The 23,977-nt window shown below is 44.7% G+C and overlaps 1 protein-coding gene across 1 annotated transcript; it reads right to left on the reverse strand.

Moving 5' to 3' along the window:
- Positions 1-506: 506 nt before the first annotated feature.
- On the reverse strand, positions 507-22,298 carry HHIPL2 (HHIP like 2). Its single transcript, XM_034764628.1, has 9 exons — positions 21,834-22,298; positions 15,898-16,550; positions 13,040-13,183; positions 11,422-11,753; positions 9,754-9,880; positions 9,207-9,352; positions 7,094-7,175; positions 3,691-3,773; positions 507-1,724 (listed from the first exon to the last, which is right to left on the reverse strand). Exons 1-9 carry the CDS (start codon positions 22,209-22,211, stop codon positions 1,342-1,344), a joined length of 2,328 nt encoding a protein of 775 aa, XP_034620519.1. The 5' UTR covers positions 22,212-22,298; the 3' UTR covers positions 507-1,341.
- Positions 22,299-23,977: the final 1,679 nt, after the last annotated feature.

Below are 23,977 nucleotides of genomic sequence, written 5' to 3' on the forward strand. Positions count from 1 at the left end.
TGCTTCTACAACACCCAGCTTTCAAATATCTCATTGCATGATGTTTTGCATAAGGAACAATATCCAACCTCAGAGTTACCAGCAGTAACCAAACTATGTGCAGGGGAGATCCAGGGAACAGACTCACTGACAGTGGAGAGGGAATTCCTCTCACTGGCCATAGAGGAGCAGTATTGTCCCTCTGTTGTCGTTACTACAGCCTCAAGGACTGCCATGATCAACTGGGCCTGTTTCCACTGCACCCTTGGTTTACCACCTAATCCCCTTGTGCACCAGAGCATGGGTCCATTATGCACAGTGGTCCAGACCCCTGCTGCCTAAATCCCATGTCTTAGAACTGAACTGATTCTGCTGCATCTGTATCCTGCGTCTGGTGAAAGAGGTCAGGATTTGGCCCTGTTTATGTGATTTGGGGAGTGTAAGGTGCCATGACATAGATGTCTGCCAAACTCTTTTCACAGTGTTTGCTGTTCAGTTTGATTCCATAGGGTAGTTTGGGTCAGCTTGAATTTCTGTTCAAAGCAATTATCCAGCCACAGCTGGCCTGACTTTCAGATGTGCTGAGCAACTCCAGCCTCCCTTGAAATCAATGGGAGCTGCAGGTACTCAGCAACTTTGAAAATTAGGCACATAATAACAAATATGTCTAAGTAGACTTTTCCTCTGGTGATTTAAAACAGCTGCCTAAAATAAACACACATTCAGATTTTCTTTTGGAGTATTTAATAGAAGGTGATTTTTAAAAAATATATTTTGACAGATAAGAAATTCAGTGGCAAAGGATGATAAAATACTGACCAAAAAAAATCAGGCAACTTCAATGTATTTATTCCATATGCTGTGAGTAAAATATGAACCCCCTCATAACCAGTTAAGCCCACCGATAGATAACTGCTGCCTAATCTTGCAATCCTTATTCAGGCAACACCCCTTGAGGTTAAAAATCCAAATGCCCAGAAACCAAATCCTACCCTCACTGCACCTGTGGGACTGTCACTGAAGTCAGTGGAGGCTTTGTATAACTGCTAATGTCAGGAAATGGCCTTCAGAGCAAGATTTGCAAAGAATGTGAAACTTCTGAGGCGGGGAAAACCTTGCTGCAGTTAAAGTCATAATAGGACATATAGTCCACTCATGCTAAACTCATGAAGTAGTATGCATTCACCAAGACTGAATTTTCCCCCACATAAACTTATGAACATGTTATGGGCATAAAAACTGCACGCAGGTCTGATTCTTCTAATAAGGTCCGTGTTGGAAAACTCCAGTCCACACCGCAAACTGGTCGTCCTTTTCTCAATCACTTGCTTTCTTTTTGGCCCTTTGGGAGTTCTCTTGTGTTCAGAGGGAGCTCCTTGACCTGACCCCTTTTTTCTTCTGTTTTTTCTCCTTAGCTGCTGCTGTTTTCTTAGGGAGAAGTTTCTTCTTGGCTCTGGTTAGCTGGGAACCTTCCCTGTCTGGCAAAGATGTCACACGTGATGCTTTGGATACCTTTGGAGCCTTTGTCTTCTCTTCTGCTAGATCTAGTTTAGTCTTGGATCCTTTGGCCTGCCTCTTTTTGCCAGACACAGTTGGCTTCACTGCTGACAGCTTGGTGGAGCTTTTTGGGGAAGCTGGCTTCTTGGCTTTCTTGGAAGAAGTTGCTGGGGTGGCTCCTGTAGAGATGGAGGATGTGTTGGGAGGCTTGGTGGTTGGGGGTTCATTAAGCAGTTCAAGGACAGTCTCTGAAAAATAATTCAATGCTTCAGCATTCCTGATTTAAGGCAAAACACTAACTCAGACATATCCCTGAAAAAGAGCCTTAGCAGACTGACAAGCAGGCAGGCAGACAAGAAACATATTTGCCTTTCAAAAGAGATTAAAAACTGTGATGCTTGAACACTGCCTCACTTTTCTCATTTTGATTCTGCTTCCTCCATTAAATATGAACCCTGGCTTCTTTTTGTAGGGTTGCTAAGAATAAGTTTGTTTTCTCTTAGAATAAAAAACGATGATGGAACATTTGTTTAGAACAGGGGTCGGCAACCTTTCAGAAGTGGTGCGCCGAGTCTTAATTTATTCACTCTAATTTAAGGTTTCGCGTACCAGTAATACATTTTAACGTTTTTAGAAGGTCTCTTTCTATAAGTCTTCAATATATAACTAAACTATTGTATGTAAAGTAAATAAGGTTTTTAAAATGTCTAAGAAGCTTCATTTAAAATTAAATTAAAATGTAGAGCCCCCCCGGACTGCTGGCCAGGACCCGGGCAGTGTGAGTGCCACTGAAAATCAGCTCGCGTGCCATCTTCGGCACGCGTGCCATAGGTTGCCTACCCCTGGTTTAGAAAAAGGCCAAAATGCGTAAAGAGTAAGATGGAATTTGCAAGCAGATTTTAATGAAAGGGTAGATAAAGTTTCTCTTTGGCAGCTCCAGTTTGTTGATAGGTCGTTATTATCATTAGTATTAATTATTTATATTACAGTAGCATCTACAGCTCCCAGTGGGACCTCCTGGTGCTGGGTACTGTTCAACCTAGATAATGGGAGGCAATCCCTGAGTCATAGACATTACAATCTAAATATGCACGACAGACAAAGGGCAGGGGAACTGAAGTATTATTATCCCAGTTTTACAGCTGGGGAAACTGAAGTGTTGAGAGATTAAGGGTTAGAGTCACAAAGAGAGTTAAGAGTTGTGAATGCATACCTTTTAGTCCAGTGAGTGCATAACTTTTAGCCCAGTGGTTAGGGTAATTGCCTGGGATGTGGGAGACCCCCAGTTCAAGTTCCCCGCTCCACATGAGGTGGAAAACGGATTCTACAGTGGAACAGCTTCAACAGGAGAGACTGAGGGAGACCCACAGTCTCCCATAGCCCAGTGGTTAGGCCACTCACATGAGAGGTGAACCAGGCGTCTCACGCATTAAAGGTCAGTGCACTAACCAGGGGGCTAAAAATTATGAGGGAAGTGGACCTCCTCCTCTCCCCTTCCCTGGGTGTTTTGTGTGGAATTAGGTGGCCCATGAGCATGTCTACCAGATTAGGAACCTGAAGCAATTTAGGTGTAGGAGTGCCTGTCTTCTTGTGGCTCATGAATCACTTGGGGGCCTAGGTGGGGCATTTGGATGCCTAGAGGGAGGCAGCAGTGTGCATGCTCAGAGGCAGAAACTTAGGCGCTCAGGGAACTTTTACAACAAAAACCTAGCCACCGAGTGAGTTTAGGCACCTACTGGGTTTGGTAGCAGCCAAGCAGGAGTCTTGTGAATCTCAGTGGTGTCAAAAAACTGGACATAGGTACCTAAGTCTGGGGGGTAAGCGCCTAAATAGCTTTGTGAATGTAGTCCGCAGTGGCTTTGGCTCCATGGGGAGTCTGGCAGAGCCCAAAACTGCACTCAGGTCCCCTGAGAGTTCCAATCTAGTGCCTTAACCACAGCACCATCTGTCCTCACATGTTTTCTATGTGTCACTCTGTTGCTGTTGTGAAGACTGAAAAACTAACTTTCGCCACTTCCAAACTCCTCTGAGGACACTAAAAAGCAGCAGCATATTTAATATGCAACGGAAACATGAGTTAACATACTTATTGTACGACATTAACAGTTGTTGCATAGTACTTTGGCTTTAACAAATGCTTACATTTCAACCTGATATCTCTTTGAGATTGTATACAGTTGTGCCACACAATAAAATGAAAACCTAAGGACTTACTTGCTAGAGGAGCAAATGGGATACGCTTACTCTTTGTTTTCACTGGAATAGGCTTGTGTTTACATTTCCCAGGTGGAGCTCTCCTTCAAAACAGATTTAAAAGATAAAAAGGCACATGTGACTATCTAGGAAATGATCAGGAAGTTTACTTTTTCCAGAGACAGAGATCACACATCAATCCTCCCTGTTAGGTCATGTGCCCTCAGGAGAAACCAGACCGTTTGCAATTAGAGAGGGTCAAAAATCAGGAATGCTTTTCACAAAAAAGTGTACCTTTTCTCACTGAAAAATACCCAAGTTTTATTATTGTGGAGTAATATTTTGGTGATACGACTATGAAAGGTGCTACATAAAATTCTCTGTTCTTTGCTAGCTACCTCGCTCTATAATACCACCAATGTACCAAGCTCCTCACATCTGGCCACCTTCAACAGAGAAAAGTAGAATAAAAACAAAACTCCGTTAAATTGCAATGAAAGAAAAATCAGGATAGAAGAGCTCTGATTGTGACAGAACTGAGAGAGCTAGACTGCTACCCCACTCACTCGCTGCCCCTCTCTGTTGAGATGCCCGAGTGTGTGAAGCCCTAAGGCCCTGATTTTCTGAGGTGCTGAGCAATCTCAGCTTTCACTGGAATTGTGGCTACTGAGCACTCTTGAAAATCAGACCTTTACTAAAGTTAGACGCTTAATCAAAACAGACAAGATGAAAGCTGAACAGATAAGCAATGAGACCTAGTTATCAGGGAACCCAGATGAGGTGCAGAAAGAAAAAAAAAATCTCCAAAGGACCATGGGCCACGGGTATCATAGGCTCGGGGAGGCTGTGCCTCCCCAAACAGCCAGACGTGGCCCTGCCCACACTCTGCCCCCAGGCCCTCCTCCTCCTGCTTCCCACTTGCCGCAGCTCCAGTCTCCCTGTGGGGTGGCCCTGGCTCAGGCCGTGCCACCTGCCCTCCCGGGGCTGGGGCCACGCCGCCCACCCTCCCAGCGCTCTGGGGAACTAGCCTCAGGCTGCTGGCGGCTGCGGTGGGGGGAGCTCTGGGCTCCGGCAGGGTGTGTGTGCGGAAGGGGTGGGGCCTCAGGTGGAAGGAGCGGGGTTGGGGGCTAGCCTCCTTCAGCCAGCGGTTCACCACCCATGCAAAGGACCAAGGGAAAGATTAAACATACAGTCATGCTCTAGAAGGCAGGTGATAGGGTGAGGGGAGAAGCCTCTGAAACTCAGCAAAGAAAATTGGTTCATTTCAGGAAAACTTGTAGAGCAAGCAGCAAGCCCTCCTGTGCAGTAATGCTGTTCATTAGTGAGCTGCCTCCTTGCCCGCTTCCAGGAAGCTGGCCATCTGGAAACTCTCTTCAGGCTTCTTGGAAAATGTAAAGCTGGGTTTCTCCATTCATACAGTAGAACCTCAGAGTTACGAACACCTAAGAACACATGCGGTAGAGTCCTGCAAGCCAGCTTTCCTTGTGTGCAAATCCAGAAGAAATCCCTACAGTACATTTGCCTAGTCATAGATAGCAACAATTCAGGAAAGTGCCAGCATATCACTGCTTTTGAACAGCCTCCTAAGATTATCAAAATGTAGCCTAATAGACCCACCCTGGAGAACTGATTCATAGCTGACCCTGCTAAACCCTATTAACCCCAGTTCATAACACTGGAATTCACAGGAGACTTAGAGATTACAAAGCATTTTTAATCTGTTTTCAATTTAAATTTGTTTAATTGGGTTTTTTCACCTTTCTCTGCAGTATGGGGCATGACTTGCCTGGACATAGTTCACCTCATCAGTCAGGCATTGGTGGCACCTGGGTCTCTCCTGTTCTCTGCCTGTGGCACACAACTGTTCAGTCTCCTCACGACTAACATGCTTTGGTTTAACTGAAGTCATTGGGCTCAACATAGGGGAATTTGGGTGAAATGTAATGGCCTGTGATATGCAGGGGGTCAGACTAGATTAGTGTTTCTCAAACTGAGGGTCCCAACCCAAAAGGAGGTCACAAGGCTATTACAGGAGGGTCGTGGCCAGAGAGCCCAGCTCTGAAGGCAGTGCCACCGCCAGCAGCAGCGCAGAAGTAAGGGTGGTATGCTATGAGGTGCGGGTTTTCACTTTTTTGAGAGGGGGTCATTACAGCCTGAAATATTTTCAAAGGGGAGCCCAGCAAAAAGAGTTGGAGCACCTCTGGACTAGATAATCTAAATGGTCCCTTCTGGTGGATATAATAGGCTTAGGCTTCCCTGGTGCTGCCACTGATCCGCCACTGGACACCTGGGATGCGGTGACCCTGCCCCTTCCCTGAGATCCCCACTGCCTCCTCCACCCCCACCTCCCCCAGGTCCCTGCTGCTCGCTGCATCCCTCCTCCTCGGGGTGGGGAGAGCCAGCGGCTGACGAGTGAGGAGGGTTGGCCAGGCGCTCTGGGGCTGGCGGGGCTTTCAGGGGCAGGGAGGGGCTGGAGGCTTGGGGGGCCAGTGGCTTGGCACTGGCAGCCAGCAACTCCTCCTGGGGAGGGCCTTCAGGGGTGGGAGGGGCTGGTGCTCAAGAGGGCCAACCCAGCGCTGGGCCAGCCTGGTGCTCAGGGGGCCGACGGCCTGGTGCTGATGGTGGGGGCCAGCAGCTCAGACAGGGGAGAGCCTTCAGGGGCGGGAGGCCGGCAGTTCGGCCCAGTGCTGAGGCTGGCCCAGCACTTGTGGGCTCCAGGTTGTGGGGGGGGCAGGGCCTGGGGCAGAAGGGGCTAGTGGGCTAGCCTCCCCAAAGCGGGCGTTTACCCACCACCCAGGCTCCAGGACACTATGAAGTAGTGAACAATGTTGGCATGACGATGCTAAACACTCAAATCCTTTAAGCACAGAACTGATGCAGCAGGAGGCGTGGCGATGCAAGCTCCCCACACAATGGGCCTCAACTGTATTCTGGAAAGACCACCTTGCATGGTGAAAGGGCATTTTTGTCTGCATGGCAGCCAAGTTAAAGTTATGTTGAGTAAGAAAGAAAATTTTTGGTGAAAGGCCTTTTTGGCATTACAAAATTAATGTCTATTTTACAGGGTCCTTGGCTGACGTATAGACAGAAAAAGGCTGTCTCTGTCGTGAACCTGAAGGGTACTGATTATTACTTTGTACTATTAAAGCAAGTTTGTGGTGTATCTTTGACTTGTAAAAAAGTGAACATTTTTTAACCTTATTGTCCCCAAACTTCTAACAGATTTTGGGCCTGATTCTATTCTCAGTTGTATCAGCCTAAATCTGAAGTAATGTAAATGAATACAAATGTCAGTCTAATTCTAGAATTAACTTCACTCAAGCCAGGGGAGTTGCTCAAGATATTCCACCTCTATTGAGCCAACTAGATAATTTGTGTTGATTATAAAGCAGCATGCAAGGGAAACCCAGATCTTAATGCTAACCTTGCAGGATCAACAAATTTGTAGATAGATCCATGGGGTGCATAGGCACTGGGATAAGAAGTAGCCAAAAAATAAAGCTCCCCTAAACAAACAGAGAGAGAGAAAAAAAGAATATAAGCTGTTTCAGATGAAAATGCATAGAATTATTGCAGATTTGGTGCACTTCCATTTCCCCCTTCCCTTGCCCCTCCATTATATCACATAATTGGAAAGGAAGACACAATCCTATTTGTTTCATTCAAAATCCTTCTTCACACCTTGGGCCATGGTCTCACAGCGTGATCCATGTGGGCAGATTGCAATGCCCACACACAGACCCACTGATTTCAATGGGGCTTCATGCAGGCATAGCAGTCCTGTGCCAATCACAATGCCGCATCAGAGCTATTGTGTCCCCCTGTGGAGGACACTCCAAAATATTATTTTATTGGGTATATCCTATAAGTGTACTTTCTAAAATGCTTGTTTTTATCCAGTAAAGCAGCCAGCAATTATAAATAGAGGAAACACACACACAAAAACAAAATATTTAGCTGACTTATAAACTACCAAAAAAAATCAAACAGGCTCTAGAATGGCTAATCAATTAGGACAAAAGTCTCTTGTTACTGTGCTGTTCAGGTTCATAATTGGAGAAATTGACTACCATCCCTAGAATACGTATCTTTTCATTAGCCATCAGTATAATATCTAGGGAGTAACAGAGAGTCCTGTGGCACCTTTAAGACTAACAGATGTATTGGAGCATAAGCTTTCGTGGGTGAATGCCCACTTCGTCGGATGCATGTAATGGAAATTTCTAGGGGCAGGTATAAATATGCTGGCTGATCGTTATCTCCAGACTGATTCTTGCCAGCATATTTATACCTGCCCCTGGAAATTTCCATTACATGCATCCGATGAAGTGGGCATTCACCCACGAAAGCTTATGCTCCAATACATCTGTTAGTCTTAAAGGTGCCACAGGACTCTTTGTTGCTTTTTACAGATCCAGACTAACACGGCTATCCCTCTGATACATATCTAGGGAGGTTATTGTAGTTTGAACAAATACCAGGAGAAACTATTGTTGTAGTTCAAATTACATTACAGCACTGTGACAATTTTTAGAGGAAGAGTTGATATTGGAGTTTAACATCCATCTCTGCCACTTATTACTAGAACAGAGGCGAAAGCCTGTCAGTGTTTTACACTGTATTCCCCAGGTCTCTCTAGGTCTTCTGCCTTATTTTTCATTTTCTAGAAACGGTAACCAGATGCGTAAGAAACTAGTATTCCCCGGTCTGAGCTCATTCAGGATCTTTTCCATTACAAGCACAGGATGATATCCACATTCTGCTGAACCATAAGTTATTATCAGAGGGCTTCCTCTTCTTCCAAACTCTGCCAGAGCACAGCTGGCTGCTATCTGAAGCGTTGAGATCAATTTTGCATTATGCTTTGGAGAGCTCTTTGTACTCAGGAAGCCCCAAAGGCATGACCGATGGATCTGTTAGTAATTTCACTTTTGTTAAAGCCATGATGACATTTTAAATCCTTGACCAAGCTTTGAGACACTCCTATCAGATACAGAAAAAGGAATTGTTTTTCCTTTCTCCAAACCAAGGTCTCTTCAGACCAGAGCTCCTAGTGTTGCCATTGTGAATGAGAATGGTGTCTTGATGGGGTAGAGATTCAGCTGGCTACAAGAACTGTAGTGAAGAGGATCCCATTGCAGTGACCCATACTTTTACATTTTTAAATTTAAACAAGTGAACAAACAATGTATATGGGTATGAATCAAAACAGGAATCCAACCACCGCACCCAACTTTGAGTGAGTTCAGATCCGGATTCAAATTTCAAGTGGGTAGTGAGCTCTATCATGAGCTGTCTTGAGTTCTGCATCACGGGTGTCTAGGGTAGGTGAGAAAAAACTCACAAGGTCTCATGACTGGGCATATTTCTGAACTGTCTGAACCATCTGCCAACCCCAGCTGCAATGCTGAGATATTTCATCACCCCTGCACAGTCAATCTTCACTAACATTTCCAAAGGGCAACCAAACCCCATATATTCACCCTGAAACACAGAACCCAGTTTCCTATATAAATGTGGTTAGGGAGATGCATTACCTGCTTCGTCTTCAGCAAAGGAGATGATGAATTTGTTATAAGAGCTGATCAGCCCAGGGAAAGCACAGGCTTTAGTGCTACCAATACAAATATCTTGTTTCTTCCATTTCTTTTCCCTCTCATCTTCCTGCAAAGCCATAAGTCGACTGGATGAAAAATAAAACCTTATGTTGTAGGATTCCATTTTTCCATTCTCAGGGTTAATTCCTGCAAAAATCATGCATCACTGGAAGTAAAAGGTTAGTTGGAACCCTGATCCTTAAAGTGGGTTTAATTTTCTTTTGTATAAGATGGGCCTGAATAAAAACCCCAATCCTGAAAGCTCTAACTTGGGTGAAGTTCAGATCCAGATCAGAACTTTACAGGTGCTGTCTCTGTAATGGACCAAACCAAACCATTGATCTAAATATAATGAATGTCTAGGACTTTCACTGTCTAGGACTTTCACTGACTGTGGGCCAGAGGGTTTCAGGATGCTCAGACATGGAAGCCGTATAAATATAAGGATAGCCGGATAGAAAAGAATGGAAACTGTTGTCTCCCTCACCCACTCATGAAATCACCAAAAATGTAGAGGCCATTCAGGTTTGGAGATTCACATCCCCGGTACACGTATCCTCCAGTGACTGACTTCCCCACAGTGTGGCCATAGGCAAATATCGGAAGAATGTCATCTGTTAAACACATACACACAAAAAAACAGAATAGCTTTCATGGACTCACTGATCAAAGAGCAACTGGTCAACAATATTGATGTATGCAATGGAGGCCAAAAGGGCTAGTGGACATGGGAGTAGCTTGGTTCATTTCAATGAGGTTTCATCCATTTACACCAGCAGAGAATTTGGCCCTGAGGTTTAAAGAGCTTCCTACGTGGCTTAACAAGACTCAACCAGTGAACTTCATTATCATGCTGGACCAATATTCTTTACATCAGGTAAATGCTGCAGAGAGAGTTCATGAAACGTTACATGTGGCCAAGTGTAGCAAGCATTTTAACAAAGATCAACAGTAAAAATTCTGTTGTTTTCTACTGAAAAGACAAAATACGGAAGCAGGAAGTTGCAGCTCAGCTCAACAGATTTATACATTGCAACTGCTCCCAGTACAGTAAATGCTAACCATGCCGGCAACTGAAAATCATTCTGCTGGATCACAAATATTACCAGAAATGTAAGTTACTGCCACCCTTTCAGCCTGGCACCAGGAAAGGTGGTTCCAGCCCTTCTGGGGAGGGGCTGACATTCTGCTCCTGAAAACTTTCAGTCCTGTCTGCACTTTTTTAATATGACTGAGATTGTCTGTTTATGCTGAACAGCACAGATAGAAAAATGTAATGAGTTAAAATCTGAAGCCTAGCAGCCAAGCCTAACACAGGCACATGGTAAACTTTCTGGTCCTTATGCCACAGTGCTGGATCTTGTTAAAAACTACTGGCATATTCAGCAGTAATGGCACCATATGGCAATCACCAGCACATCTGTGGTGTGTAGACAGATGCTGCATACGTACGCTCGTATGCCAAGCTTAGTTCCCAGAGTCATTTACATTTTATTATCTTAAGAGTGGTGCTTGTCAACAAAATCCTTAAGGAACATAATTACACCCAGCTCTTATATTGTGCTTTTCATCAGTCGGTATCAAAGCACTTTACAAAGATGAGCGGTATCATTATGCCCATTTTACAGATGGGGAAACTGAGGCACAGAAAGGTGAAATGACTTATCAAAGACAAAGTCAGCCAGGAGTAGAACCCAGGTCTTCTGAGGCCCACTCCAGTGCTCTATCCAGTAGGCAGCACTGCCTCCTACATAGGATTTGCTACAAGATCATGTCACCAAGCCTGGCCACTACCTGATGTTTCAGAGGAAGGCAACTATTCCCGATAATGCACTTAGGCCCCAATCAAGTGCCCACTGGACTCCATAGAAGATTTCTGTTGACTGCAATGGGCACTGGCACTGGTCCTTTGCCATTTGTGCAATGCGGTGCATAACAGAGATGCCAGGATGTTTTGTATTTTGATGCCTCTGGATTGGAAAGCTGGGGGGCTGTATGTTTTCTTATCAGACAGGAACATATTCCCCATCCTCCCGTACATGACTTCAGATTACAGAGGTTCACTGGAAGAGCAGCAGTATAGTCGTTAACTAAGTACATATTGCATGGTGTGTGCTCGTTCAAGCAAAGCTCCCACAAGAAGTGATTGGCTTACCTAAGGAGGAATTATAGCAAAGTTTTATGTCATAACATTCAAATCCCTCCTTAGCTCTCCAGCCATAGTTCCCTCCTTTAACAATGACGTCAACTTCTTCAAACCTGTTCTGTCCAACATCACCACAGAATATTCTTCCTCGTCCCTTGTGAGTGACTGGGTCCCCTCTGTCAACAGCACAGCGCCACATATTCCTGACTCCGTAGGCATAGACCTCAGGGAGAGCCTTGGGATCCGAGACAAAGGGGTTATCTGGTGGGATGCGATATGGCTTTCCATCTGGGCTTTTTCCATTCACATCTATCCGTAAAACTTTTCCTAGTAACGTACTCCTGAAAGTAAGGCAAGGCATAAGCAATAGGTTAATGAGACTGTCGGGTAAATCAAGGCTTATAGATGTTAATCTCAGAGTTGGTGGGAAAATGGGAACACTGAAAATTTTCATGAAAAATTTGCCCCTTTTTTTCATCAAAAAAATATTTAAAATTTAAAAAAATTTCAACCAGCTCTCATAAATATTGTAATGAACTGGATTGGGGGGGGGGGGAGGTGGAGGGAGTACACAAGCATCACTGCCCTCCGCTGAAAGGAATCGGAACTGCTTGGCTGTGTGCGATAGGCCCTCTGCTGCACACAGCTAATGGAGTTTCTCCTTTAATTCACATAGGATCTGTGTTTTTCTGGAGAAGGGAGATATCAGGTCTCTCTCTCTGCTTTCCCCATGAAGCTCCACGTGGCCACAGTGCGACAGCCATGAAGCCCCGTTACAATATTCTTCAATCAACACAAAAACTACCGTCACAAATGATATTCATTGGCACCCTTGTCTCAGCAGAGGGGCAAAAGAATGGATGGACCATGGAAGTAAAACCAACCCTTAGAGGTGGTTCCACCAGGTCAGGGGTGAGAGACGGGGCAGCATGGGGGGAGCCTGCACTGCTCCTCAATGGGCTGTACTGGTTCTAGGTGTGTGGAGAAGACTTCATTTTCAGGAAACATCAATCTGTACCATGGGCACTAACTTCACTTTCAAGTTTTTGTCAAAAGCAATGTGTTATTTATATAGGTATATTCAGCTGCAAAAATAGCTTACATTAAAACTGGATTCACAAAATGTCCCTTGTAAGGACAGAAGGACTGGACTAATATAGACATCCAGTGTAAATGACTCACTCATGCTGTTTGGCACGGAAAACAAGATGCTGTCTGCAGTCGCTGAATAGGAAACAACATCAATTTAACTGGTTTTCAACTGTCATGTAAAATTGCTCTTCATTTCCCTTGTAGCCAGTACTAGTATGCAGTTCTTCCAAGATATTAAGGCTAATATCCTAATAATTCAAAACCACGTAGGGGATTTGGATTCCAATACCCAACAGGATTTGGACATCTGAATCTCCTAGGCTTTGGAATTTTCAGGCTTTGAAAATCTCATCCTAAAAGTACACTGATACTGTAAATTGGGGGTAATCCTGGTTTGCAATGACTAGTCAAGCAGCATTTTTGTTGTATCAGTCCATTCTCTTGTTTTGCTAAAAGTCCAAATTCTGTCTCATCATGCACTAAGCCAATGCATTGCACTAGCATGAGAGATGCATAAACCTGTCCTCCAGCTTACTTGTTCTGAGCATTCCCAAATTTTCCAAAAGGGTCCCCAGCTTTCCCTCCGTCCCCGATGAACAGATACAGACAGCCATCCAGGCCAAAGAGGAGCTGCCCCCCGTTATGATTTGCAGCTGGTTCTTCAAGCTCCAAAAGACTCCTAAAAAAAAAAAGAAAGAGAAATAACCACAGATGTAGCCCCTGGACAAGATTCAGTGTCTTGTTGGGTTAGAGAAATGCGTTACTATTCAGTCTGCACAATAAGCAGAACTGCTTATCTGCATGACGTATCTTTCCAAGGTATCTTACTGTTTCCAGGCTAAGCAAGGACCTTTCATGTCTTTTGCTAATCACATCTCTCCATTTAAGGGTATGTCTACGTTTGAGCTGGGAGGTGTGATTCCCACCTTGCGTGGACATACAAGTAGCATTGTCTCCGTGGCAGCACAGATGGCCTCTCGGGCTAGCCATCTTGAGTACAATCCTGCCTGACCTAGGTATGTGGCTAACCCAAGCTGTCGCCTGTGCTGCTGGGGACACATTGCTATTTTTAGGCACTAGCTTGAGCAGAGCTAATGCAGGTACATCTACGTGAGCTGGAAATTACACCTCCCAGCTCAAATGTAGAGACATACCCTGAGTCTGCAAGGCACATGGCAGCCTGGTAAGGATAAGTGAATAACTAGCAGGTGGGCAGCGATTGTTCCCATTGATTTCATCTTGCCCTTTCAGCAAATGGTAAAATCAAATAGCTCAGTGGATCTTGTTCTTTTCTTACTGTAAAGGCAGAGCTTCCCGAAAGTTTGACAGTCCAAAGGCACTTTTCAGCCATAATAAAGTGTGAAATGTGTTCAACATGTATCTATCTATATTTACAATTGGATTTTTAAAATCTAATTTTGTTGGGTGCATTTTCTAGCACTTGATGCGGAAGGTGTCAGGGGTGTGTTAGTGACCAGGGAAATGGGCCAGACATCAAGGCCTTGGGGCTGAAGTTCTCTGTTGACCCACCGAACATGTACAGCATGGCTGTGGCCGTGCAAGCTCCACCCACACTACCCCACCATTGTACTTCCATCTTAACAGAGAAGAGCCACCTCTAGAAGTGAAAGGACACTTCAGGCCCCAGTGTCCATTCAATCCTTGACCGCTCTGCTCAGACTACCAACAAGGATACTAACCAGTGCCTCAGTTTTCCCATCTGTAAAATGTGGACAATAGTACTTCCTTCAGAGGGTTCTTCAGAAGCTTATTTCCTTTGGAAATCATTTTAGATTCCCTCTAGGAAAGGCATTACAGAAATGCAAAAACTTCATTAGTATTATTTATTAGTAGCAGAGTGCCCATCGTGCTGGGGGTTTCTGTAATATGGACACTTGCCACTGGGAATAGGAATGAGACCCATCAGCTTTATTTCTTCTGGGCTGCTCTGCAGCTATCAGCCACTACCAGATGGAATGGTTTCAGTCAGGTGATCTAACAGCATTAGACTTTTTTAACCTGCTACTGGTTGGGGCTTAAAAATGTGATGTCATCTGTGCCCCTTGTGGCACAGAATCTACCACAACTGGGGCGCAACCAGAATTTTCCTCAGGAGGGGGCCTAGCGCTCTCCCTCCCCTGCACTCAGCCCAAGCTTTCTGCCCCACACTTTCCCCCTGCACCCAGTCCAACCCATCCACACTGCCTCAGCACCCAGCCCTGAGCTCCCCACCCCACACCCAGCTTCATGGTCTCCACACCCCACACTCGGTCCCGAGCTCTTACCCAGAGAGGTGATCAAGCTCAAGAGTAACATCCCCTCCTCCTGCATCTCTGCTTCCCCAAGAAGCACCAAAAAGCCCAGATCCAGTCCTCCCACCCTCTTGGGCACTGGGGGTTCCCAGTCTCCCTGCTGTACTTCTCCTTAGGAGCTGGGGATGCCCCGTGCTCATGAGCACCAGATGGACTGCAGAGGTGGGGGCCCCAAACAGGCACAACCCTACTCAGATTTGGCCCAGCCATCCCAAAGTGGCTGGGCCAAATTTCCAGCTCCGGTCACGGGCCAAGGGGGGGGGGGGCTGGGTCCCCCAGCTCTCCCTTAATTGCACCCCTGACCACCCACCATCGGCACAGAAATAAAACAGGAATCTTCCAACACATTTCAAAGTTTATTCTGGGTGAAAACTGTTTCTTGCCTTTTAAACGTTCACAGTGAGAAATGGGCACTGGGTTTTTGTTTTATATAAGTCTTCCAGCATGACTGTGAAGCTCACAAGCAACAAAATTATTACTAAATCCTTTTCTATGAATGAAAGGGACAGAATCAGCCTCCCCAGAAAAGATGTTCTCGTTCTGAGCAATTTAACTTTTATTAGAGGTGAGACCAAGCTGGTGCCACTAAGAACTTCTGTATTGCCTTAATCCCTGTGATATGTGTGTGATATTTATATTATCAGTGCAATAAAATACCTTTGCAGTGGGCAATAAAAACACGGAGCCTATTTAACATTATTGTCTATAAAGCAATTTCAGAGCAGGAGTTAATTCTCTAGAGGGTTCACAGTTTGAAAAGTTGGTGTGTTTGAGGCTGCCACTGTACTGCTACATTTCACAGGGCAGGGACAGGAGGCAGTGTGTCTAATGGTTAGAGAAGGAGAATTTGGTGCTATTTTCCATTCTGCTTTGGGCTCACCGTGTGACCTTGAACCAGCACTCACATCTCTTTCTGTCTCTGTTTAGCAATCTCCTTAATGGGCCCATCCAAACACCTGGATCTGCACAACTTAGAATGGTCAGGAGCTCAGCATTCAGACCCAGATGTTGCAGTTGGGCAGGTTCCTATGTGGTCATATGAGAAACTGATACATTCAAAATGGCTCTGAATAAGCTTTACCTTTCTGAGCGTGGATCAGCTTTGTTGACATCAGATGCTAAAACTTTGAATTCACTGATCCGGATCTTCTCCGCTTTCTTCTTGTCCATGTACGAATAATAGATGTAAAATTTTCTGTTGTGTCTGTGCTTGGGGTGAAAAGCCATCCCTAGGAAACCCCTCTCATCCCCTATCCATGGACTAGCCAGCACTATTTTCTTAATATCTAGAAAGGGCTCCTCCAATCGGCTCCCATCAGGCAAGTAGACCCAGATGATCCCCACCTGTTCAGCTACGAACATGCGATGGGTGTTGTCATTAGCATGGAGCATCAGTACCGGATTCCTCAGCCCATTAGCAACCTCTGTCAGGCACAGCTGAAGGCAGCCCTTGGGGTCCTCCACTACTGACCCCAGGTTGCGATTGAGGTCTGTGTTTGTTAGCACATTGGGGTAGCAATAGTCTTGGTCCTGTATGTTAAGGAGGTTACAGAAGCGGGTTTTGTTCCTCTCACAGCATTCTTGAATGTGTTTATCATTAGTCAGCAGTGTGATAGCAGAGCGGCAGTTGAAATGGAACTCAGAGCAGTAGTCAAAGCAAAGTCCTGGGAGGTTCCTAAGAGGTGTCTGGGGGTTTTCTGCATCATAGAGATGTGCCGCATATGGGGAGCACTCCTATGAAAATAAACACAAACTAATTACATGTCTGTCTGTACGGATCCCTGATGCACTGAGTAGCCTTCATCCAAGCAAACTGGTCAGTAACATGCAAATCATTAATAAGATAAATAGCCCCAATTAAACAATCTTGGAATAACATTCCCACTGCATTTTTCAGATCTCTTTAAGGTCTTGATTCAACAAAGCATTTAAGCACATACCTAGCTTTGAGCATGTGTCGAGTCCCATTGAAGTCAATGCATAACCTTGAATTATGATCCAATTTAGCTTGGACTGAGATTTAAAACTCTTGGGTTGTGCTCCTGGATCCCCCACTGACTCTTTGTGTGATCTTGGATAAATCACTGAGGTCAACATTTTCACATTGATGTTCCTAAAGTTCTGCACCTTTAATCAAATGTTTAGCTGTGCAAGATTTAGGTTAAGTGCCTAACATTAGGCACCCAAGTTCTTAGTGGCACCAGCTTGGGTGCACACAGCTCTGTGCCTTAGTTTCCCCATCTGTGTAATGGGGATATTAACACTTACCTACCCAATTTCACAAAATTCCACTAGCCTTTCACCCAGCTGGGTTTCTGTGTTGGACCCTTCTTTCTATTAATACTTGACCTGTATATTTTTTGGTGCAAGCTTTATAGAAACGAAAACACAATCAGTTAAATCCTGATGCTCCTCTCACCCTAGTTTTGCACTGGTGTCATTCCATTGGCTTCAGGAGTTCTCTCTGCTGTACCTATGTGAGGTGTGCAGGAGACTAAGAACTATGGCAACTGCTATAGCATCCAAATGTGCTTGCATGTGAGGGAGAAATGCATTTCTCATTGAAGCAAGAAGCAACCTCAGCACCTCTAACCTTAATGAACTCCCTCCAGCCTCTACTCCTTATCACTGTGGTGCTAGGTCTTCTACAGTTTAAGGTATTGAACAAAGTGTACCCTCTAAGCAGGGGACATTCTTTTCCAGCCATTCACTTAGTAGCCTTGGCTGTTTCTAAACTATTCACATTTCCAACTCATTGTCTGTCTTGCAAGGAATGCAGACAACCGCCATTGTTTTGGCTAAATGTCTGAGGTGAAGGCATTCCTTAGGGTCTATGTAAAACCACCAGGATTAAGCAGTCTCACACTACTCGCTGGTCATTTCCCTCCTCTGTGGAGGAAGGGGACAGTGGGGGATGGGGAGAGGGAATGGATTATTATTTCAACTAATTAATAGAGCTGAAGAAATAAGAAGATCCTCAGAATCCTTAAAGGTGGCAATTTTGCAACAGAAAAGCTTCAAAAACAGACTCCAATGAGAAACTGCTGAACTTGAATTAATATGCAAACTAGATACCATTAATTTAGGCTTGAATAGAGCCTGGGAATGGCTGAGTCATTACACAGATTGTATTTCCCCATGTTAAGTATCCTCATACCTCTTGTCAACTGTCTGAAATGGGCCATCTTGATTATCATTACAAAAGCTTTTTTTTTTTCTCCTGCTGATAATACCTCATCTTAATTAATTAGCCTCTTAGAGTTGATATGGCTACTTCCACCTTTTCATGTTCTGTACGTATATATATTTCCTTTCTATATGTTCCATTCTATGCATCTGAAGAAGTGGGCTGTAGCCCACAAAAACATACGCTCAAATAAATTTGTTAGTCTCTAAGGTGCCACAAGTACTCCTGTTCTTTTTGTGGATACAGACTAACACAGCTACCACTCTGAAACCTGTCAGATCCAGATGTCACTTGTCTGTCATCTTCAAGACAAATGACCGATTTCTCACTAAGTGTAACAAATTGCAATTGTGAGCATAACACAATGAAATTAATTGTGACAAATCTGGGGCCTTTTAGCATGTCACAGTTGTCTCATTCATGTCACACAGACCTTCCTGGAGACAGTGGGGATAGAACTCTAATGCTTCTGCTTCAAAAAGCACAGGCCCCTACCACTTGAAGTAAAGGAGAATCTCCATTAACTCTTAACAGACAGGCCCTGTGACACTCAGTTCTCATTCACAGTATTTTCTAACCCAACTCGTTCAGAAATAATGAGTCAGCCCCCACCCCAATCATGATACTGGCTTAAGGGTTGGAGGGGATTTGGGGGAGGGTGGTTACAAAAAGAATAAATATTGTGTCCTTTTTATTTGTATTCTGTTTTTTGAGCCTTTAGGATTCCCCCTAGCACATGCCAAGTTACAGGCAGTGTGCCTATCTATACCAGATCTTAAAACATGCCAATTACGACGTTAGGTAGCACATGCTAATATCACACCTTTCAATCCTAGTTTAAACAAGATTTAATTCACCTTCCCCCTGCACCAGCCAGCTGAACAGGGAAATCTTAAATCCTCTCAAAGGCTGATGAAGCTGCCATTCTAGTGTGTGCTACCAGGGATTGCCTCCTAGGGCATCAGCTGCCATCAGTGCTCTTTCTTAAGGACATCAAGGGCAGGTCTTGACCAGGGCTTCACCTGGACTGTACGGACCAGATCCTCAGCTGGCATATCTCAGACTAGCTACCCTTTTACAGCCTCTGGGGATCTGGCCTTTCTAGCCCTAAATGTTTTCAATCATGCAATCAAATAATTAGCAAATACGGCCCGACTGTCAGCCGGTGTAAATCAGAGCAGCTCCACTGATGTCAGTGGAGTCATGTCACTTTACGCAATCTGATGAGTTGATCTTTTGCTTTCACTTCAGCTAAAATTATAAAGAGAAATGCAGGAGATCTAGGCTGTGACAGAGGCAAAGCTGTTAAAAATACTTTCTAAACCACTCGTTACAAGAGTGCTCTCTGTCTGTATATATGTAAATAGATATCGATAAGGTGACAGGAGATGGCACTGAGGAATGTGTAGCATGGCTCCTGGGTTTTGTAGGACCAATAAAAGTTGTTGTGCACTACAAATAGCTTCCTCTTTGCAGCACATTACATCAGCTCTTAACACCAACTTGCTACCATACCAGGAAGACTATCAAAAGCAGGTCTGTTTGCTCTCCACTATTTCTAGCATAGAATGGATGCATTGGCTTCCGCGCACTTGCCTGAAAGGGCTTTGGCCATGTCTCTACTACAAGTGATACAGTGGTGGCACAGCTAGGGTGCCATAGCTGTGCTGCTATAACCCCATCATGTAGATGCAGACTATAATGATACAAACGTTTTTTCTATCGCTGTAGGAACTTCACCTTGGGGAGGCAGAAGCAGTCTTTCATCAACTTAGCTGTGTGCAAGATTGGATCCTCACAGTTTCTCAGAGTCTGTTTTGTATCATGTGCAGTACTCATCACATGTGTCAACATTTAACAAAAAAAGAACAGGAGTACTTGTGGCACCTTAGAGACTAACAAATTTATTAGAGCATAAGCTTTCGTGGACGACAGCCCACTTCTTCGGTATGCATCCGAAGAAGTGGGCTGTAGCCCACAAAAACTTACGCTCAAATAAATGTGTTAGTCTCTAAGGTGCCACAAGTACTCCTGTTCTTTTTGCGGATACAGACTAACACGGCTGCTACTCTGAAACATTTAACAATCATTACTAATTATTAATATGGCCTTGATTTGGTGGAATGATGAGCTGTCCTTACTACTTATTGGATCAAAGAGCTATGGCTGACTTCACTTGAGGGGAAAAAAGCATTATGCAGTAGAACCTTGCTGACTGTGCTAATCCAATAAACAACTGAATCTCACCAAGTAACCTAGCCTGTTCCCAGTGTGTTGACATTAACATCAATAGGAGCAGAAGCAAGTCATTAAAAACTAGCAGTCACTAACCACTTCTCATCAAAGAGTTAATAGATAAGTCATTATTATAGAATCTCTAAAGTTACTAAGACAATTATTTTTAAAAATATACACCAGTATTTTTATAATATGATTACAATTAATTCAAACTAAGCTAGGACTTATGTCAGGTCTTATGATCAAAGTATAAAGATGCAACAGTCTTAATTGTTATTATTAATATGTGGGCTTATTTTCTAGCTGTCACATATAGGAAATTGGGGGGGGGGGAAGGAGGGATAGCTCAGGGGTTTGAGCATTGGCCTGCTAAACCCAGGGTTGAGAGTTCAATCCTTGAGGGGGCCATTTAGGGTTCTGAGGCAAAAATCTGTCTGGGGATTGGTCCTGCTTTGAGCAGGGGGTTGTACTAGATGACCTCCTGAGGTCCCTTCCAACCCTGATATTCTGTGATTCTGTGAAATCCTCCATAGGCCACTGAATCATTAAACATTAGTGTGAATTATGTTCTGCCATGGCCACATTAATTTTTTTCTTCGTTTATTGGGTGTAAGTGACTGATGAAATGTTGATGTTATTTTTCTGAAAGTTGGTTTCTCCAACGTGACTCCAGACTCTGACCAATGAGACTATAAAAGTGGAAGTATTTAGTAAACATAGATAATATTTGAAAGCTAAGAAGGATTAGCTGGAAGAATTTTATACCTATGTGATAAGCAAAAATATGGTTTATGGCTGCTTTGTGTTGGCATACAGTAAATCATGACCAGCATGATTAGCATACCTGTTAAAAAGTCAGGTCCTTTCTACTCACAAATCATTGTGCAGGCAGGAACCCAAGAAGAGCTTTTACTACTGAACTGTCTGCTTCCATGAGCCAGATGGGCAGTGGGAAGAAAGCACAGGGGAAATGCAACAGCTGAAGCTTCAGGATCTTTCAGCTGCATGAATCTTCTGGCTGTTTCTTAATGTTGTTCTACTTTAATAACCACAGCGTTTGCAGTGTACTAGGCAGGAGCACAATCTAAACACATTCGTCATGAGACCTGGGAATGCAAACACTGTGCTTCATGTCCTGTATAATCTGCCATCCAAGTCACCCTGTATTTATGAGCAGAATGAAAAATAAATAATGATCTTTTTAATCCTCCCTTAGTTTCAAAGGGGCTAGTATTGTTCCCCTCCTAACAGCAGGATACACTCCTTCATTTCATCAGCACTACAGCTATCAAAAAATAGCAATTCATTATTAACTACAGTTACTGATGCTGTTACATTCATTTATAGGACATCTATCCCTGTGGTACCTGGCCACACTTTGAACCCAATGCAAACTATGCAATAACCGTTATCCAGTAACATTACCCCCACTGTTCCCCCTCCCCCAAATCCACACATCCCCACAGCATCACAAATGTAAAAGAGATGACAGGGAGAAATCACCTTTTAATAAAAACCTATAGCACATGAGTGTGCACACAAACAAATGCACAAAAATAGTGTAAACTACAGGTTGAAACCCTTTGCCCTACCTGACACAGGATATCCTTGATATACCCTCCACACAGCTCGTGGCCCTGGGGATCAATGTAATCCATGATCTCCCAGTATTTAGCTGCAATGCTGTTGTCCTTATCCTGGTCACAGCAGCCAAAGGTCTCATAGGCAGAGCAGAACTCCAGGTGGAAAGGGGGCTGGAAAGGGGGTCCGTAGTCCAGGCACTGGGGGTGCCCCCAGAGCATGCCTGCTTGGCCCAGCAAGGCGACAGAGAGGCAAAAGAAAAAGTTTGGGGACAAGTTGCTAACTCCAGACCTGCTGCTGTGTGGCCAAACATTAACCTTCTTCACTGGAGGTTTCCTGAGGTCAGATGTATAGGAATCCTGGCCATCTTTAAGATAAGGCCCATTCATCCTCTGAGCTTTACAAATTGCCAGCTGCAGAACTCAATGTTTGCTCAAGTTTGCTTGCTCGCTGGGGCTCTCCCCGCGCGCACTCTCTCTCTCCCTCTGAAGTTTACTATTTGTGGGCTGGGGAGAAACCCTGCAGGCTGCTTCTTTGGTATTTCACACGTCACATTGCAAGAAGCCTCCCTCCCCTCTGCACATTTCTCATGCCCCCAAGAGCACTCACACATCTAGTCCCTACAACTTACTTTAAACAGGTTCCAAAATCATTCATTGAATATGTATAACAGGTAAACAGTACAATGCGTGTGATCCAAATATATCCAACCTGATCTGCTCTCCCTATTTACAATGCAAAGCATGCTGCAGCTGTGAAAATATCAGGGAAGGAAAATGAATGGATCATTTTCAATCAGTACATACCCTCTATTTAATTTTCAAGAGCTGGGTCAAACTTGGATCAGATTCTACAGGGATGGAAGCAGGGAGTCCTCCACCCTGTTTAAGATTCATTTAATAATCCCATCTTAAATAAATGTTGAGTGTACGTGAGGATAAAAATCTTTACAGGGATGCTATTGCCAAACAAGGTATTCTACAAATTCAGAACTAGAGTTAAACTTAAAAGAAATCCAAACATGTGAAGGTAGGAAATGTAAATTAAGGCACACAAACAACTTTAACTCTACCCTGTAATGATGCCATGCAACCACCACACTTTTAGGACTAATGTGTGAGCTCAGATTAGTTTAAATTGTTTTTTAAAGACCCATTCGATTTTTGCATTTTTCCTTCCCAGTGTGCACTGCTAGACAGTGGCCTTTTGAGACTCTACTTCTTAGCAAACTAGGTCTCATATCCACCGAGGATGTGCTAGGTTCTGTGTGTGCTGTGCTCACTGCTGACGACTCAAGTCATTTGTCCTGGACTCCAGTGCATGAGCAAACATGGCAAGCAGATTGAGGCTACCTCAACCACACTCCAGCTTTGTCACAGCTTCTCCTGCAAAGTTTTCCTTGCTCATTTGCTGCCAATCAGAAAATGGTACAGTAATATTCATGCAGCGTATGTGGTTTATAACACTAACAAATCCATGGCCACTCAGAACTTGACAACTGCCATTATGCTACACGCCACAGACCACTCAGAACATCAGACCAACACCATGCAAACTTGCTGTTTCAAACTACGGGCCCCTATCACTTGAGGTAAAGAAGAATCTCTGTTGACCTATTAGCAGTGTAGGGCCAATGGCACAGGGCTGAGTAGTTCTGATTCCAAGCCAGACAGTGGTGTGCACATGTATGTCCACACCCACCCACCTGTTCATTACAATACAAAGCTGGTTGAAAAAAATAAACATTTGTGGAAAATGTTTAAAGTTGTTTCCATATCCTAGGGTTACCATACATCCGGATTTTCCTGGACATGTCCGGCTTTTTGGGCTCCAAATCCCCGTCCCGGGGGAAATCCCAAAAAGCCAGACATGTCCGGGAAAATCGGGCCAGGCCGGCGGTACGGTGCCGGGCCGGGGGCTCGGGAGCCGGGCCGGCGGAGCGGTGCCGGGCCGGGCCGGGGGCTCCGGGGCCGGGCTGGCGGTGCGGTGCAGGGGACTCGGGGGCTCCGGGGCCGGGCCAACGGCTCGGGGGCTCCGGGGGCTTGGAGGCTCGGGGGACGGGCCGGCAGTGCCGGGGGCCGGGACAGCGGTGCGGTGCCGAGGGCCGGGCTGGGGATTGGCGGTGCGGTGCCGGGGGTGCCCGAGCCGACCCAGG

The sequence above is a fragment of the Trachemys scripta genome, chromosome 3 (genome assembly GCF_013100865.1).
Source record: "Trachemys scripta elegans isolate TJP31775 chromosome 3, CAS_Tse_1.0, whole genome shotgun sequence".
Taxonomy (NCBI): domain Eukaryota; kingdom Metazoa; phylum Chordata; order Testudines; family Emydidae; genus Trachemys; species Trachemys scripta.